Source organism: Dendrobates tinctorius, unplaced genomic scaffold (assembly GCF_039654945.1).
Source record: "Dendrobates tinctorius isolate UK_male_01 unplaced genomic scaffold, ASM3965494v1 ptg000243l, whole genome shotgun sequence".
In the NCBI taxonomy this organism is placed as follows: Eukaryota; Metazoa; Chordata; class Amphibia; order Anura; family Dendrobatidae; genus Dendrobates; species Dendrobates tinctorius.
The window spans coordinates 990,402-1,010,563 of record NW_027361910.1 but is presented as its reverse complement, the minus strand read 5'-3'; the positions used below and the strand labels follow the sequence as shown (position 1 = coordinate 1,010,563).

The following is a 20,162-nucleotide window of genomic DNA, read 5'->3' as shown; positions in this document are numbered from 1 at the left end:
ACCGTTAGTATCCGTACAACCGAGACTAGGCTCCAGTTCATGAGCTCTCTCCAGAGATGAGCTCTTCCTCTCAGCTCTATCTCAGCGCTCCTTCCACACGTCAGCACACTTCACCCTCTGCAGACTAACTAACCACTCCTTCCTCTTGGCCCTCAGAGAGCACTCCTCCCCTTAATCCCGGTTCAGAGTTCCCCCTGCTGGCCTGGAGTGGAACTGTGTTGCATGCATAGATTGACTGCGAGAGAGACCCATCATTGCCTCCAAGCCTGGCATTACCCTCCTCTGGAGGAAGGCAAAGCCACTGTGGCGACCATACTCCTGGGGGCGCCACACATCGCTGAACACCGACCAACACATATCTCTCCCAAATTCCCGTGTGTTTCAATTGGTGATATGTCTGGTGTTGTCAGACTGGCGGCAGCCTATCTCCTGAAAGAACAAATGGATGCAACATTTGAATTCAGACTGCCAGATTGTCTCTCCCTGACATCATCTGTAGAGGGAGAGTCAGGAGGACCCTTTACATATTATGTAGTCGTATTGTCCTGCTGAAATCAATGGGATCAGCAAATAAATTTAAAGGGAACCTGTCATGTTGAAAATGATGTCTGATCTGCAATCAGTATGTTATAGATCAGGAGGAAATTATCAGATTGCTATATATGTTTGTGGAAAAAGATTCAGTATAATTTGTTCTTTATTCATTGAGATCCCTGGAGTTTGTATGTATACGAGTCCAGTAGGCGGTCATATTCAGAGATTGACTGTCTTACCTGTATGACTGTACAGGCAGAGATAGCTGTTAATCACTGAGTAGGACCACCCATTGGATCTCTTGGTGTTTGTGTAGGAGGGTGGACCAAATGCGTGGACTCAGACAAATGTAAATAGTTAGAACATTACTGTATAATACTGTATGTGTCATGTATAAATGTATGCTAGCTGTATAAAAAGTTAAGTAGGAAAGTTGCAGTTAGGGCTAGGGGGAGATATAATACCAGGGAAGGTCTGGGAACAGTCTGGAAGGTGGGAGAAGCAACTAAGGGATTTCCAGACGCAGGGGATAAAAGGGGAGGTTCCCAGACCTAGAGAGCTGAGAGAGATGGGGTGGCCCAGGAAGACAGCGGAAGGAAAGGAGAGCCTGGGGTACCAAAGGGTTGGAGAGCTGCACACTGAAGAGAAGTAGGTGTGGCAGCGGGTGGACGGGCCGAGTAGGTGATCGCTGTGCCCGTGGCAGGCACAGTAAAACAGGCTGAAACGACGTCGCACCGGGAGAGCATAGGAGGGAAGGAGGAAACGTGTAACAGGTACTCAGGCAGGCGTATGGAAGCTGTCTGAATGGTTGTTGTGTTTTAAAGAAGAATAAAGTAAATTTTAAGTAAAGTGCCTTTTAACCTACGGTATTTTGGATTGAGCAGGACAAAGCCCATCTCCTTTTTCCCATTTCAGTTTAAGGATTATCAGATATAATTTCAACATGACGTCAGAAAATATTAGTGGTGATCTGTGAGCATTCAGAGATCTCACTCAATGGCCAGGTTCACACAAGCATATTTACGGTCTGAGTGCAGAGAAATATAGACAGCACTCAGACCAAAGTTCTTCAATGGGGCAATGCAGATTAGTGATTTTTTTTCATGGACTGAACATCACGTGAAAAATATTGCCGCATTTATTAGTTTTTATCGCGTGCCAGATGAGATTTGCCCATTCAAGTCTATGGGTTCGCTTAAACAATCGAATCCCATACGGATCAACCATATAGCAACAGATTTTTATATTGAATTAAATATTGAAATTCTATAATATAGGGAACGGTGTTTGTCTTGTAAGTTTTTTCTAACTGCTGATGTGTAAAACCGGATTCCAAATGGATGCTATGTGGGTGGCATATGGATGACAAATGGGAAAAAAATATCAAAGTTTTCTGGAAGAAACTGAGACATTTTTTTTTAACTTGGCAAATTTGAAACTTTATATTTATTTATTGAATTTATGAAAAGAAAAAGGAATACAAACATAAGGCACTACCGTGCCGATATATAATTGACACAATTCAATCACAGAGGGGTGGGATATAGCTATTCATCAGGACAATTTGCGGCCAAAGGGTTCATACTCACTAGCGAGAGACTCACGTGATTCTGGTGTGAGTCTTTCGCATGAAAACCTGGCACTGCCGCCGGCACTCAGACCGGAGCGTGCGGTTACATGTATTTCTATGCAGCCACACGCTCCAGTCCCAGTGCCGGCGGCAGTGCCAGGTTTTCATGCGAGAGACTCGCACGAGAGTCTCGCAAGTGGGTATGAGCCCAAAGGGGTTTGTCCATTTTCCAAAGTCGGAATACTTTTCCCCAAGCTCTGTTTTTTTTCTCACTATCCCATTTTTGAGGATATTACTGGGTATATTATAAATTATATTTGATATAAATGTAATTTCTATTTATCAAATAATTCAGTACTATAATATAAAATACAATACCATTTTTGTAGAGGTTTGAGGATGCCCTTACACATAGTGGTTTGTACCATGTGCCTGCGAGGAAGATCTTCTCTGCAATTGCCGTGGCACAAATACAATTCACTATTTTATCAACTTTGCAAATATTTTCATTCTTAATGTGAGGTTTTATACCAATAATGATCTGTACTTTTGAGCTCTGGACATCACTGAAATAATAAATAGAGGATGCTCGAAGCCTGCAATTGAAAATAAGAGTCTGCAATGAGAATCTCTTATGAAATGCCATAAGGGCTCCATTCTATTAGTATGTATGATTACACCCAGATACTCAGCTGTCACAGCTGAAAAAGTCATTGCAAGGCTTTTAAGGAAATATTCCAACTCTGTAATAAATGTCATTTTATACTTATGCATTTTATAGTGCTGCAAAGTATTTGTTCTTTTCTGATTTCCCCTTTTATTTTAGACGTGTCAGATTAAATATTTTTTGATTTTTAAGCAGAAAGAAAGCCGTTGAAACTAGTTATCTGGTATAAAGACTATATTCACTTTTCAACATCATTTTCCAGCTTACATATGGGATAATGGAGCTCCCACCATCAAATTATAGGAATTGCAGAAAGATCTCACCGCAGGCTAAGTGCTTTTGTGCATGTCATACAACTCAGAGGCGACTTTTAATATTTTGAATAATAAGTGGCTAGTAAGGGAAATATTATCTCTTTATCGGAGGAAATATAAGTGTCACGTCAGTGGTTTATTTATTCAGCCTGAACTGTCTTCTAACTCATCAAAAGGGGGTCTGTAATATAAACAGCGGTGGTCTCATAATAGTAATATCCACATTGACACCAGTGTAGTGCAAGCCATACGCCCCCGAATACAGTCACAGTGCCCCCAATGTCAGCCACAGTGTCCGCTACAATAGCATCAGCCAAAGATGGACCAGTCCCAGTTACAAATGTCCAATAAGTCTCAGTCACTATACCTACACATATAGGGCCTTCCACAGTGACACGCAAAATGCCAGGTTTAGTGCGCCAAAAAGTGCCAGTTTCATCTACCTACCATACATTGCCAGCTACAAATGTCGCTCATACTGAGCTATCCTACTTACACTTACACTGCCTCAACACTGACCTCCTCGTGTAAGTAGGCACTAATTGGCCAAAGCTTGACACACTAGGAGTAAAGGCCCCAATAAACATTAGACTAATATGAACTGTCCGATATCGGTGGGATAGGCGAATATCTAATGTGTATGGAAGCACCCCAAATTTCCCCTGACAATTGACGGAGGATTCAGCATGTCCGATATCGGACTGCCGATCATTTTGTTCTCCTGAGATCGGATGAAGGCAGGGGAGCCTGAGTTGGGAACTGGCGTGTGTTGGAAGTCGAGAGATATAGATATCGGATGAATGATAGGACGAACCACCATTCGCCTGCCAGCTGTTTATTGTATATGGGGGCTTGACTTCCAGCAGATGTAATCTGCAATCTGTAACAATGCGGCAAGATTTCTGCATTGGAAGTTACTGGACTGTGATTTCAGCAGTTCTTTTCTCCCATGCTTTATATTGGGGTTGGCTAACCCTCTTCCTTACATATTTTTCTATTAGGCTAAGAAAAGATGAACCTGACCGATGTAACACACACTTTGATGCAGTAGCTCAGATACGTGGAGAAGCATTCTTTTTCAAAGGTAAGAAAAATTCTATGACTACAAATACATGTACAACTCATTTTTTTCAATTTTCTAAGCATACATGATCTACAATTGTGGCCAAAAGTATTGACACCCCTGCAATTCTGTCAGATAATACTCAGTTTCTTCCTGAAAATGATTGCAAACACAAATTCTTTGGTATTATTATCTTCATTTAATTTGTCTTAAATGAAAAAACACAAAAAGAATTGTCCTAATGCCAAATTGGATATAATTCCACACCAAACATAAAAAAGAGGGTGGACAAAAGTATTGGCACTGTTCGAAAAATCAGGTGATGCTTCTCTAATTTGTGTAATTAACAGCACCTGTAACTTACCTGTGGCACCTAACAGGTGTTGGCAATAACTAAATCACACTTGCAGCCAGTTGACATGGATTAAAGTTGACTCAACCTCTGTCCTGTGTCCTTGTGTGTACCACATTGAGCATGGAGAAAAGAAGACCATGTTGGTCTACTAGGCATTGCTCCCACCTAGCCAGAATCCTACTCCACACTGATGAGGGGCAACACCTCGAAACAGCTGTCTGTGGATGGATACCTGGCCTTGGTATTTCCCTTGTCATATCTGTAAACTCGTAAAGAGCTGGATATTGACTTAGCCCCTTCACCCCCAAGGGTGGTTTGCACGTTCATGACCGGGCCAATTTTTACAATTCTGACCACTGTACCTTTATGAGGTCATAACTCTCGAACGCTTCCATGGATCCCGGTGATTCTGACATTGTTTTCTTGTGACATATTGTACTTCAGTGGTAAAATTTAATTCAAATAACTTGCGTTTATTTGTGAGAAAAATGGAAATTTGGGGAAAATTTTGAAAATTTCGCAATTTTCCAACTTTGAATTTTTATGCCCTTAAATCACAGAGATACGGCACACAAAAAACTTGATAACTAACATTTCCCACATGTTTACTTTACATCAGCACAATTTTGGAACCAAAATTTTTTTTTGTTAGGAAGTTATAAGGGTTAAAAGTTGACCAGCGATTTCTCATTTTTACAACACCATTTTATTTTTAGGACCACATCACATTTGAAGCCACTTTGAGGGGTCTATATGATAGAAAATACCCAAAAGTGACACCATTCTAAAAACTGCACCCCTTAAGGTGCTCAAAACCACATTCAAGAAGTTTATTAACCCTTTAGGTGCGTCACAGGAATTTTTTTAAATATCTAAAAAAAATGAACATCTAACTTTTTTTCACAAAAAAATACTTCAGGTTCAATTTTTTTTTATTTTACCAAGGGTAACAGGAGAAATTGGACTGCAAAAGTTATTGTGCAATTTGTCCTGAGTACGCTGATACCTGATATGTGGGGGGGAACGACTGTTTCGGCGCATGGCAGAGCTCAGAATGGAAGGAGCGCCGTTTGACTTTTTCAATGCAAAATTGGCTGGAATTCAGATCGGACGCCATGTCACGTTTGGAGAGTCCCTGATGTACCTAAACAGTGGAAACCCCCTACAAGTGACCCCATTTTGGAAAGTAGACCCCCCAAGGAACTTATCTAGATATGTGGTGAGAACTTTGAACCCACAAGGGCTTTACAGAAGTTTATAACGTACAGCGGTACAATTAAAAAATCATATTTTTTCCACAAAAATGATCTTTTCACCCCAATTTTTATTTTCCCAAGGGTAACAGGACCATTAAAGTTATTGTGCAATTTGTCCTGAGTATGCTGATATCCCACATGTGGGGGTAAACCACTATTTGGGCGCATGGCAGAGCTCGGAAGGGAAGCAGCGCCATTTGACGTTTTTGGCTGGAATTGAGATCGGACATCATGTCGCGATTGGAAAACCCCTGATGTACCAAAACAGTGGAAACCCCCCAGTTTGGTGAGCACTTTGAACCCCCCCAGTGCTTCACAGAAGTTTATAACGCCCGGGCGTGAAAATAAAAAATTTGTATTTTTTCCACAAACATGATCTTTTAGTCACCATTTTTTTATTTTCCCAAGGGTACCAGGAGAAATTGGACCCCAAAAGTTGTTGTCCAATTTGTCCTCAGTATGCTGATACCCCATATGTGGGAGAAAACTACTGTATGGGCACACGTCGGGGCTCAGAAGGGAAGTAATGCAGACTTTGATGGAATGGTCTGCGGGTGTCATGTTGCCTTTGGAGAGCCCCTAATGTACCTAAACAGTGGAAACCCCCGACAAATGACCCCATTTTGAAAACTAGACCCCCTAAGGAACTTATCTAGATGTGAGGTGAGCACTTTGAACACCCAAAGGCTTCACAGAAGTTTATAATGCCAGGGCATGAAAATAAAAAAATCGTATTTTTTCCACAAACATGATCAATTAGTCCCCAATTTTTTTATTTTCCCAAGGGTAACAGGAGAAATTGGACCCCAAAAGTTGTTGTCCAATTTGTCTTGAGTACGCTGACACCCCATATGTGGGAGAAAACTACTGTATGGACACACGTCAGGGCTCGGAAGGGAAGTAGTGACGTTTTGGAATGCAGACTTTGATGGAATGGTCTGCGGGTGTCATGTTGCCTTTGGAGAGCCCCTAATGTACCTAAACAGTGGAAACCCCCACAAATGACCCCATTTTGGAAACGAGACCCCCTAAGGAACTTATCTAGATGTGTGGTGAGCACTTTGAACCCCCAAGGGCTTCACAGAAGTTTATAATGCCCGGGCATGAAAATAAAAAAATCGTATTTTTTCCACAAACATGATCAATTAGTCCCCAATTTTTTTATTTTCCCAAGGGTAACAGGAGAAATTGAACCCCAAAAGTTGTTGTCCAATTTGTCCTGAGTACGCTGACGCCCCATATGTGGGAGAAAACTACTGTATGAACACACGTCGGGGCTCGGAAGGGAAGTAGTGACGTTTTGGAATGCAGACTTTGAGGGAATGTTCTGCGAGTGTCATGTGCGTTTGGAGAGCACCTGATGTACCTAAACTATTGAAACTCCCCACAAGTGACCCCATTTTGGACACTAGACCCCCCACGGAACTTATCTAGATGTGTGGTGAGCACTTTGGACCCCCAAGTGCTTCACAGAAGTTTATAACGCCTGGGCGTGAAAATAAAAAAATCATTTTTTTCCATAAAAATGATATTTTTGCCCCCAATTTTTTATTTTCCTAAGGGTAACAGGAGAAATTGGACCCCAAAAATTGTTTTGCAATTTGACCTGAGTAGGCTGATACCCTACATGTGGGGGTAGAACACTGTTTGGGCGCATGGCAGAGCTTGGAAGGGAAGGAGCACCATTTGACTTTTTCAACTCAGAATTGGCTGGAATTGAGATCAGACGCCATGTTGCATTTGGAGAGCCCCTGATGTGCCCAAACAGTGGAAACCCCCAATTCTAACTCCAACCCGAACCCCAACACACCCCTAACCCTAATCTCAGCCCTAACCCTAACCCTAGCCCTAACCCTAGCCCTAGCCCTAACCCTACCCTAACCCTAACCCTAGCCCTAACGGAAAAATGGAAATAAATACATTTTTTTAATTTTATTATTTTTCCCTAACTAAGGGGGTGATAACGGGGGGTTTGATTTACTATTTATGGCGGTTTTTATATTTGGTAGCTGTCGCACGCTAAAAGACGCTTTTTATTGTAAAAATAGTTTTTGCATCACCACATATTGAGAGCTATAATTTTTCCGTATTTTGACCCACTGAGTCATGTGAGGTCTTTTTTTTTGCGGGACGAGTTGACGTTTTCATTGGTACCATTTTCGGGCACGTGACAATTTTAGATCGCTTTTTATTCCGATTTTTGGGACGCAGAATGAACAAAAACCAGCGTTTCATGAATTTCTTTTGGGGGGGTGAGTTTACACCGTTCCGCGTGCGGTAAAATTGATAAAGCGGTTTTATTCTTTGGGTCAGTACAATTACAGCGATACCTCATTTAGGTCGTTTTTTTATGTTTTGGCGCTTTTATGCAATGAAAACTATTTTATATAAAAAATAATTATTTTTGCATCGCTTTATTCTGCGAGCTATAACTTTTATATTTTTCCGCTGATGATGCTGTGTGGTGGCTCGTTTTTTGCGGGACAAGATGACGTTTTTTATTTCCAAAAAATGGATTTATTTGGGGGAATTTTTTTTTTTTTTTCTAATTTATTTGGCGATTTTTTTTAATTTATTTTAACACTTTTTTTTATTTTTTTTTAACTTTATTAAATAGTCCCAGGTGGGACATCACTGTCCTGTGACAGATCACTGATCTGTCACATCACAGATCACTGTGACAGATCAGCGATCTGTCACAGGCAGTGCAGAAGGCTTCCTCATGCCTGCGCTTTGCAGGCACTGAGGAAGCCAGCTTCCTGCAGGCCCCCGAAGGCCCCCGTCGCCATCTTGGATTCGGGGACCTGCAGGAAAGGAGCCCCCCGCAGCAGCGCTGCACATTGCGCTGCCGTGGGGGGCTCAGGGAAGCACGGAGGGAGCCCCCTCCCTGCCGATGCTTCCCTTTAACCCCCGGTACACCGCGATCATGTTTGATCGCGGTGTGCAAGGGGTTAACGTGTCGGGGGCGGTCCGTGACCGCCCCTGACACATTGTTCCGGGTGGGCGCCGCTAATAGCGGTAGACGTACTATCCCGTCCATGGGCATAGGGGCCCGGGTCCCATGGATGGGATAGTACGTCTGATGTCAGGAAGGGGTTAAAGGGCCACTTAATATGGTGGTAATGGTGGTTTCCGAAAGGAGCCACCCCTTGGCTGGGTCCTTCCCTGGAGGAAGATCTGGCTAGTCTCGTGTTTGAGACGCTTAAATGAGGCTCCGCAGACTTTATTTGTATATTAGCCTGGTTATTGACACCAGTTTGCTGTAAAAAAACTACAGCCAGATATTTGAAAGTGGGGTATCTCCGTCACAGGCCTCACATATCAGTGCACTCAAAATTGTGCCATTTCAGTCCTCCAATGCATTTTGTTTGCGTGTCTTAGCCTAGTTATTGACACCAGTTCGCTGTAGAAAAAAAACTACAGGCCAGATATTTGAAAGTGGGGTATCTCCATCACAGGCATCACATATAAGTGCGTTCAAAATTGTGCCATTTCAGGCCTCCACTGCATTTTTTTGCTGTGTCTTAGCCTAGTTATTGACACTCGTTTGCTGCAAAAAAAATACAGGCCAGATATTTGAAAGTAGGGTATCTTAGTCACAGGCATCACATATCAGTGAGCTCAAAATTGTGCCATTTCAGGCCTCCATTGCAATTTGTTTGCTGTGTCTTAGGCTACTTTCACACTTGCGTTTTTTTGTGGTGCGTTTTTTGCACACACAAACGCGTGAAAAAACACATACAAACGCTGCGTTTTTTCAAGCATTTTTATGCACATGCAGGAAAAAAAACGCAGCGTTTGTATGCGTTTTTAGTGCGCTTGTGTTTTTTGTACATTGTTTGTCCTCACCTAGAAAAAAATTTAGATAACAATCTTGCAACACACACGACCAATGGGACGTCAGTGGAGGTGTGGTATGTAAATATATAGACCCTGTCTACAGTATTCTTCACATTTGCTTGATTTTTCTCGTGTCAACATGGATCTGCGCTGGAAGAGTTTTCACTTCAACTTGGATTTGGACATCGCGATGGCTAGGGCATATGCAGTTGCTTGCCATGAACAAAGGAAGAGAGAGAGACAGCGAAGACGGCAGCGGCGGCGTATGTGGATACATCCGATTGTTGAACTCCGGGAGAGCCGTGGGGCGTACCACACCCTCTACAGTGAGCTACAGGCAAACCCGGAGAAATTTACAGATTATATCCGGATGTCCCAAGAAAGCTTCAGGGATTTGCTTGCTCGTGTCCAAGAATCCATCCGGAGACAGGACACACAGCTCCGTCGTGCGATTCCTCCTGAGGAACGGCTCCTGGTGACATTACGGTACGTAATATTTAAAAACCAAGGGGTGGGGTAATGTTTTTTTTTTTTACATATACAATTCAAAACCTGGGCTAATTATTTTTTGTGAATGTACTTATTTTTTATTTTATAGTTTTTAAAAACCATATACAGAAATATTAATTTTACTTCTTTATCTGTTTCACAGATTCCTGGCGACTGGAGAGACCCTATCTTCACTACACTTCCAGTACCGTATTGGAATCTCTACCTTGTCTGGAATTGTTGCGGACACCTGCCGGGCTCTCTGGAACATTCTTTGTCCCGAATTTATGCTCCTGCCCACCGCTGAAAAGTGGATGGAAATTGCTGACAAATTCAGGACAGTCTGCAATTTCCCCAACTGTTTGGGAGCTGTTGATGGTAAACACATACGGATGATCAAACCCAAAAGAACTGGATCTGAGTACTATAATTACAAAAAGTATTTTTCAATAGTACTCATGGCCATTGCGGATGCCGGATGTATGTTTGCAGCAGTGGACATTGGAGCATTTGGCCGTGGTAATGACTGACAGGCTTTTAAAAACTCAGACATGGGCCGGAGGTTGTATGGTCACCAATTTAATTTCCCTATGCCACGGCCTCTTCCCCACACCGAAGCTCCGCCACTGCCCTTTGTAATAGTTAGGGATGAGGCTTTTCAAATGTGCGCAAACCTACTGAAACCCTACTCCAGCCCTGACTTGGACCACACCAAAAAAATCTTTAATTACAGGCTGACCAGGGCCAGAAGAACTGTAGAGCGTGCTTTTGGGATTCTTGTCTCCAGATGGCGAATTCTCGGCACAGCCATTAATCTTAAACTTGAAACAGTGGATGAGGTGGTGAAGGCGTTTGTGGTTCTACATAATTTTATGATGGCTAAAGAGCACCCGACCTTTGAACTCGATGATGCTGCTCCTAACCCATTGCCTGAATTCACTCAGCACCCTCTCAGGTCATCCGTTGAAGTTGGCCAAATGAGGGACCAATTTGCGGCCTACTTTATCTCTGATGTAGGACGGGTGCACTGGCAAGATGAAATGGTGTAAAAATGTTTTCATGTGTGTATGTTAATAAAAAACCTGTTTTGATACCAGTACCGAGTGCACTATGTTTTTTACACTCCAATAAAATAAAAAACTTCCCATGTATACCTGTGAATTCATGATGTTCTCACACCTGGGCAGGTAAATACACATATGAGTTAAACTGCAGCATCGCTAGTCTGCGTGAAATATATTGGTACGTAAGCAACGCTGCAGGTTAAATATGATATGTATATTAACCTGGCCATGATTGATAAATAGTTATGATAAGAGTTGAGTGACTGTGGTAGAATCGGGTTTCATGAAAGCAAATTCGTTTTAAATGAAACTGGTCCGACTAGTGGAAAAAAAGTCAGAGTTTCGTTGAAAACCCGACCATAATGCAAGTCAATGGGGAATAAAAGTCTGCATTGAGTGGATGAATGTAATTCGCTCAATGTCGACTTTTATTTCCCATTAACTAACATTGTGGTAGGGTTTCGCACGAAACTCGACTTTCTTTTGCCCGAGTTTCACCAGTTTGTGTTTCATGAAACCAGATCCTAGTCGGTCAACTCTAGTTAGTATACTAGGCCTTGGTATTTAACATATGACGTGTATTTTACCCATCAGTGGATTCAACACACGCGTAATAAGAGTATGTTGTTAATTACAGGATATATCTATAATCCCCCTTGCCTAGTATCACAATAAGTGAAATGAGGATGGTAAAAACAGCCAATCCTCAAAACACTTTTTATGACACCTTGCAAAGTTTAAGGCTCATTGTGTGTACGGCGCAGTGTGTGTAGGCGGCGCCAAAAACAGTAATCAAACTTTGTTATGGTGAACCAGAAATATAAATTTATTTTTAACCAAAAAAATTATAAAAAAACTTTATTTTTTTCTGCGTTTGAGGTCAGATGATTGCAAGTTGGGGGTGTGCAGTGAAGATGAACAGCTTATAGTCGATGAAGGTGTTCTAGGGGAAGTGGCAACAAAACTTGTGGGGGAAGGGAGTCCAGTTATGGGAATGGAACTAGATACACTAGAAGGAGAGGACAGAGGTTCAGCTACAGTGGTCCTAACTATTTGTCTCCTTAAACTGGCCTGCCTGAACCTACTTGGGCCCAATGCCCGCCTTGATTGTTGGCGCCACCTGGAACTTTGGGCAAATAAGGAATGTGGGTCCCCCGTCTGCTGCTGTGGCTGGTGCTGTGCCTGCTGCTGTGCATGCTGCTGCTGCTGTGGCTGCTGCTGCTGTGGCTGCTGCTGATCCTCTGTGGTGGCGGTGGCAGTGCTCGTCCTTGCAGGAGGACTGGTGGCGGCAGTGATAGTCCAGGTTTGCGGAGTGGTGGTGGCAGGGCTACTACATGTTGTAGTGTTTGCGGCAGGGCTGTTCCACGTTTGAGGAGTGGTTACTGTGGCTGTGCTCCAAGCATGCATGGGGGTGGCGGTGGTGCTCTAGACAGGAGCAGCGCTTGCCATGGTGGTGTCGGTGAAGTGACCAGCAGCACTCAGACTTGTGGTGGTGTAATGGTGGGTGTCCTGGCTTTGAATAGAGGTGTCCGTGCAGTGGTATGCAGCACAAGTCGGTAGTGAGGTGAAGCGAGTCAATGGTGGCACAGTTGGAAATGACACCACTGACTGTTACCCGTACCGATTATGCTGCATAGCCTGCAAGAAAGCATTGTTGCAGGCCTGCAGCACACTCAGCTGTTGCTCAGGACTAAGGTGTTCCGCCATGCCCTTTTCAATCTTACTAAAAAAATGGTGCGCTGGTCTGTTGAGGTCGGCCTCCAGACGGTCAAGGCGCTGTTCAACAGAATGGAAGCGGTGTTCCATGTGGTTAAAACCACGTTCCATGAGTGAAAAACCACTTTCCACTCTGTCTGACAGCGACTTGAGGCTGGCATTAAAGGCCTCGCTCAAGTGCATAAACTCGGGCAAGACATTCCTGTCCAAGGCCCTCTGCCGCTGGCGGGTAGTGCCCGCATAACCAGTGGCAGAGACCTGGGACAGGGGAACACCTGATGGACCAGCTTCCTGGTCACCAGCTGTCTGTGTGGCTGACCTGCAAGGTGCTTCCTGGCTGTCGGATGGCTGGGACGGGTCAGAGGACGTCCGATGAAGGACCGCTCCAGGGCCAGGTTGCAGGGAGCTGCTCCAGGTGCTGTGGAAGAAAGGAAAATCATTACTATCTTGCCTTTACAAGAAGCATCAGCTGTGGATTAGAAAAACACAGATTAATAAAAATAAAAACCAAAAAATTATAATACTTACGATCTGGTGGCAAGGACCGGTCTTAGGAACTGCAACGCTTGATAGTACCGGTATCTTGTTCTTGTCCTTAACGCTAAACCACTGCGAACCTGGCCCTCAGCACAAACATCACTGTTGAAGCGGTCTTTGATCGAGCGCCAACGTGTTCGGTCTTTGTCCACTGTTGGAAAAACAAACAGACAACATTTAACAATTGTGTTTGGTACACGACATATGCTATCTCTAAACCCAACAGTGCTATCACGAACAAGAGTCAATGCGGCACAAGACAGCAATACAATACCCAAAGCAGTCACTGCTGAGCCAGATGACACTGTTGGGTTTCCTGCTAGAATATATCTAGCACGAAACCCAACAGTGCCATCAAGGACAATAGTCACTGCGGCACAAGACAGCAATACAATACCCAAAGCAGTCACTGTTGAGCCAGATGACACTGTTGGGTTTCCTGCTAGAATATATCTAGCAGGAAACCCAACAGTGCCATCAAGGACAATAGTCACTGCGGCACAAGACAGCAATACAATACCCAAAGCAGTCACTGTTGAGCCAGATGACACTGTTGGGTTTCCTGATAGAATATATCTAGCAGGAAACCCAACAGTGCCATCAAGGACAATAGTCACTGCGGCATAACAGAGCACGGAAATACTTACTAAACGCCTTTTTGGAGGATGCAGTGGCGCTGTCCCAGCCATCCATCAACGCTGCGGCCACCTCATTCCATAGCCTCCGGTTCACCACATTGTCCTTGTACAGCCGGTCACGGCTGTCCCACAACGGCACACGCTCCTGGACTAGGCGGATAAGGTGCTCATTATCCAGGTAGACGTCTTCATCCCGTTGTGGAACCTAGACAAAACACATTCATTAGAATATTCTAATTTTGTGTGACTAAAAAGTTACAAAAAAGATCCAGAAAAGAGGAAATATAGAAGATAAAAAATAAAGAACATTACAAATCGTTTGATATTTACATTCCGTATCACCACTGGGACTTGGCTTGGCTGCTCATGCCATTCGCCCTCACTAGTCGCGTCCGCTGAAGATGACGATGTCTGAAAAAAACCCAACAAACGTTAGAGATTTTCAGAAGCAGCAGATATACTTACCAAACGCACAAAAATCATCACCTCACGGTCTGCTTGCGCCAGTTCCTGCCAGGATGGTGAATATTCCGATTCCGAAGACATACTGCATGTAAAAATAATACAAAGCATTAGTACATATACAATTTAAAAGGACAGGCATACATTTTTTAGATGTAATAATACTCACATTCTTGCCGCTGAAGCTGGAATTGAAAATGGGGTCTTCTTTTCCAGTCTTTTTGCTCTCCAGGTTGTCTCTATAGTTATGGTACAGTGCTGGCAGACGGCTCCTTTTATATAGACATGAAGTTTTTTTAGGTGGGAATTTTTATAACTAGTCTAACCAATGGACACCAAAAAAACGCATACGCAAAAAAAAGCATACATGCGCATGCCAATGCGCACGTATGTGCACCCATAGACCATAATGGTAATTTTGCGCAAAACGTGCGCATACGTTTCTTTTAAGCGGTTGAGCGGACCAAAAAATGCAACATGTAGCGTCTGGAAAGTAAGGACGCACACCATAAAAAAACGCAGCGCACGAAAAACGCATACGTGCGCATGCCAACACGCACGTATGCGCACCCATGGTAAATATAGGGGGAAAAACGCATGCGCACGTATGCGCAAAAACGCAGCACAAAAAAACGCAAATGTGAAACCAACCTTAGCCTAGTTATTGACACGAGTTTGCTGTAAAAAAAAAACCTACAGACCAGATATTTGAAAGTGGGGTATCTCCGTCACAGGCCTCACAGATCAGTGCTTAATTACCGACCAGATATTTTAAACTGTGGTTTTCCCGCACATGGATCACATATAAGTTCACTACAAATTCAGTCATGTGTACTGAACGTGAAAAATGTTGTACTCCATTTAAAATGTGCAAGGCAAGGGACGGGGAAGTGGATGTGATGGTGCATGGAGAGGCCGAGGCCGTGGGCAAGCTGAAATTGTGCCACAACAAACACCCACATCTTCTTGCCCGACCTTCCTGTCCCAATTACTAGGGGACCGCAGCACACCACTATTGAACCCAGAGCAGTGTCAAAAGGTTGTTGGTTGGATAGTGGATAATGCTTCCAGTAACTTTGCCAACACCAACACTACCACTCTGTCTTCCACACGGTCAAGTCTGAGTAGCCGTGAGTCTGGACCGCATATTCCTCACCCTGATCCTCCTTCCTCCCACCATGCCGAGCACCCGGAGACAACTGATCCCACACTTGGACACTGTGAAGAGCTGTTCACTTTTCCATTTATGGATTCTGGCCTCTCGCCCGGTCCACTTGAAGCGGGGCAAGAGGAGATCGCATGTAGCGATGCCCAAATATTTGAGCAGCCATGGTCAGATGAAGGAGATGGTGAAAACGTGTCACAAGAGGTGGATGATGATGAGACACAGCTGACAAAGTCAGAAGAAGGACCAGGGTGTGGAAGTGGAGGATGAGGTTGTGGATGATATAGTAACTGACTCAAGCTGGCAGGGGGACATGCAGAGGGAGGACAGCAGCACACGGGGGCAGGTGGAGGGAGGTATAGCACCCCAACAGGCAGGAAGCAGTGTTGTGGCCGCAGACAGAAGGCGGGCAACTGTTCCTCGTAACATCAACACGACGGAAGTTGCCAGTCCAACTGTTAGGTCTTCCCGAGTCTGGTTGCTTTTTAAAGACTGCCGATAACCCCAAAAAGGCCATTTGCACCACCTGCCATGCCAGCATCAGCAGGGGTAGCAAAACTATCTGCCTCACCACCACTGGCATGATCAGGAACTTGCCAGCAAAGCACCCGACTTTGTGGGTGACACCTCTGCTTCTTCCGCAGTTGTGTGTGAAAGCCAATCCCCTGTCTGTGGTGCATGCAAAGATGCCTTCTACCCTGCACCTGTTGTTACATACACTCAACTAGCACCATCATCAAGCACGTCTTTGTCCCAGTGCAGCGTTCAGTTGTCCATACCCCAGTCATTGGAATGCAAGCGCAAGAAGGAAGCTTTCCGCAACCTGATAGCGGCGGCCATCCCTCGGTACTCGGTTCGCAGCTGCCACTATTTCTCCCGCCTTACACAAGCACGTGTCCCACAACATTAGCCGTACCCTCAACAATGCAGTTACTGGGAAAGTTCACCTAACCACGGACACGTGGACAAGTGCTTGTCGGCAGGGACGGTACATCTCGCTGACAGCACACTGGGTTAATATAGTGGAAGCCGGCACCCAGTCGGACCTTGGGATGGCACACATCCTCCCGATGCCGAGGATTGCGGGCTCTATGTCAATCAGGGCTTACCCCACAGTCTACAGCTCCTGCACCTCCTCTTCAGCCTCCATCTCCGAAATGACCACATTAGTCACAAGCAGGAAGCACTGCAGCACTGCCTCAGTCAAGCGGCAACAGGCTGTGCTGAAGCTAATATGCTTAGGGGACAAACTGCACAATGCTAAAGAATTGTGGTCAGCTCTGAAAGAGCAGGCAGATCAGTGGCTGACACCTCTGAACCTACAGCCAGGCATGGTCATGTGTAACAATGGCCAGAACCTTGTGGTGGCTTTGAAGTGAGGCAAGCTCACACACATACAATGCCTGGCCCATGTGCTTAACCTTGTTGTTCAACGGTTTCTCAAAAGCTACCCGGAGCTTCCAGATCTGCTTGTGAAAGTACGCCGCCTGTGTGCCCATTTTAGAAAGCTACAGCTTCCGCCACCCTTGCTATGCTTCAGCAGCGTTTGCAGCTTCCAGCTCACCGACTGCTGTCCCCACGCATTGGAACTCTACACTGCATATGTTGGAAAGGATTTGTGAGCAGAAGAAGGCAGTTGTTGACTACCAGCATCAACAAGGCCATCAATATTCAGTTCAGACTCCTCACATAAGACCTCAGTAGTGGACATGGATGTCAAACATATGTACCATCCCCCAAAACTTTGAGGACTCCACCAAGATGGTGAGCGGTGATGACGCCATAGTTAGCGTCACCATCCTACTTCATTGTTTTCTGAAACGCTCTCTGCTCACAATCAAAGCAAGGAACCATACAGGGTGATTACATACAGCCCAGCCTCATCTCATCCCAACGTGGATTAGGTGACAGTGAGGAAGAGGAGGAGGAAGAACACGAGCTAGTTTCATGCACTATAGATGGTACTACAAGCACAACTGTCATACTTTCTGTTCAGCGTGGATGGCCAGAGGACAGGGAGGAGGAGGAGGAGGAGAGCATGGTCAGTCGTTCAATTGGTGAGGACATGGAAGTCTTGCCTGTTAGCAGTCTGGCACACATGGCTGAGTTTATGTTATGCTGCCTTTCCCGTGAGCCTTTGGTTTCTCAAAATTTTGGGTGACAGTCATTACTGGTTGGTAATGACACTTCTAGACCCATGCTACAAGGAGAACTTTCTATCTCTTATTCCAGAAGCAGACAGGTGTACTAAAATGGTGCAGTACCAGAGGGGCCTTGTTGTGGAATTATTTAAAAAATTCCCATCTGAAAACGCTGGCAGCAGAGGTGACACTTTGTGGGAAAACCAAGGAGTACAGGCGAAAGAGTCAACTCCAATCCAGCAGAAGCAGGGGAACACTGGCAAAGTTCTGAGAGACTTTTCTCAGACCCTTCCATCGCACTGACCCTGAGGCGCGGGGTACTCTCACAAGGAGTGCAAAGTTTTGGAAGATGCTGAGGGAGTACCTTGCTGACCGTACCAACGTCCTCCATGATTCCTCTGTGCCTTATAATTATTGGGTATCCAAGCTGGACACATGGCATGAAATGGTTCTCTATGCCTTGGATGTCCTGAACTATGCCTTGGATGTCCTGAACTACCCTGCCGCTAGCATTTTGTCAGAGCGGGTTTTTAGTGCCGCTGGTGGAATTATAACTGATAAGCGCATCCACCTGTCAACTGAAAATGCGACTTCTCTACACCACCGAATGATAGCAGCGTAACATAAAGTCAAATCCAGTGTCTTTTTTTTGGGAGGTCTATTCCCATGCACCTATTCACACCCACACATGGGTATACGCTTCCTGATTTTGGCTATTTGCTGTTGTCCTCCTCCTTTTCCTCATTCTTATCATCCACCTCCACTAGATCACCATGGTGACCATGCTCTGTGATGCAACACCCCCATTATTGTTGTAAAGGGTGTTTATGATGCCCGTAAACAAATTTTTGAGACAGTGTGTTGATGTATACACCCAGGGGAAAATGTTTGTCAGCCCATACACTTACTGCATGGGCATTACAAGTATAGGAGACCTGCTCCTTTGTAATGGGAACAGATTTTTAAGAGTCCCTCCTCCACGTCTCTTCCAAAGGGTATTGGGGTGCGTTCAACTTTTGGGCAGGCCTTGCATTCACTGCATAGGCAAACAGTGTGGGAGACCCACTTCCTAATAATGGGAACTGTATGGGTTGGTCAGCTTCAAAAATGCAATTCTCCAATGCAGGTTCTTCAGGCTCAACACTGAAATGCTCCAATGCTGGTTCCTTAGGCTCAACACTGCAATTCTCCAATGCAGGTTCTTCAGCTTCAACATTGCAATTCTCCACTGCAGGTTCTTCAGCCTCAACACTGAAATTCTCCACTGCAGGTATTTCAGCCTCAACACTGACATTCTCCACTGCCAGGTCCTCAACCTCAACAATGCAATTCTCCAATGTAGGTTCTTCAGCCTCAACACTGCAATGCTCCACTGCCCGGTGTTCAGCCTCAACACTGCAATGCTCCACTGCCATGTCTTCAGCCTCAATACTGCAATTGTCCACTGCAGGTTCTTTAGGCTCACCACTGCAATTCACCAATGCAGGTTCTTCAGCCTCAACACTGGAATCTTCCACTGCAGTTTCTTCAACCTCAACACTGCAATGCTCCAATACAGGTTCTTCAGCCTCAATGCTTCAATTGTCCACTGCAGGTTCTTCAGGCTCACCACTGCAATTCACCAATGCAGTTTATTCAGCCTTAGCACTGCAATGCTCCAATGCAGGTTCTTGAGCCCTCAACACTGCAAAACACTGCATAGGCAATCAGTATGGGAGTACCAAATGAATAATAATGGGAACTTTGGTTTCATGTGGTCATCAAGGGCATCTGTTGAAAGGGTTATTGGGATGCGTCCAAATTTGAAGCAGGCCTTACATTCACTTCATGGGAACTTTGGTTTCATGTGGCTATCCAGGACGTGTGTTCAAATAGTTATTGGAGTGCATGTAACTTTGGAGCAGGGCTGGCCTTGCATTCAATGCATAGGCAAACAGTAAGGGAGTACCAAATAAGTAATAATGGGAACTTTGGTTTCGTGTGGCCATCCAGGATGTCTGTACAATGGGTTATTGGGGTGCGTCCAAATTTGGAGCAGGCCTTGCATTCACTTCATCGGCAAACAGTATGGGAGTACCAAATTAATAATAAAGGGAACTTTGGTTTAATGTGGCCATCTAGGATGTCTGTTCAATGAGTTATTGGGGTGCATCCAAATTTGGGGCAGGCCTTGCATTCACTTCATGGGCAAACAGTATGGGAGTACCAAATGAATAATAATGGGAACTTTGGTTTCATGTGGCCATCCAGAACGACTGTTCAATGGGTTATTGGGTTGCGTCCAAATTTGGAACAGGCCTTGCATTCACTTCATGGGCAAACAGTATGGGAGTACCAAATAAATAATAATG

The 20,162-nt window shown here is 44.6% G+C and overlaps 1 protein-coding gene across 3 annotated transcripts in view; it reads left to right on the top strand.

Moving 5' to 3' along the window:
* Window positions 1–20,162, top strand: part of MMP17 (matrix metallopeptidase 17) — a 253,619-nt gene that overhangs the window by 215,611 nt on the left and 17,846 nt on the right. For all 3 annotated transcript variants that reach the window (XM_073557032.1, XM_073557033.1, XM_073557034.1), the window contains exon 7: window positions 4,087–4,169. In XM_073557032.1, coding sequence (XP_073413133.1) covers window positions 4,087–4,169 — 83 coding nt within the window. The remainder of the gene's footprint in view (window positions 1–4,086; window positions 4,170–20,162) is intronic.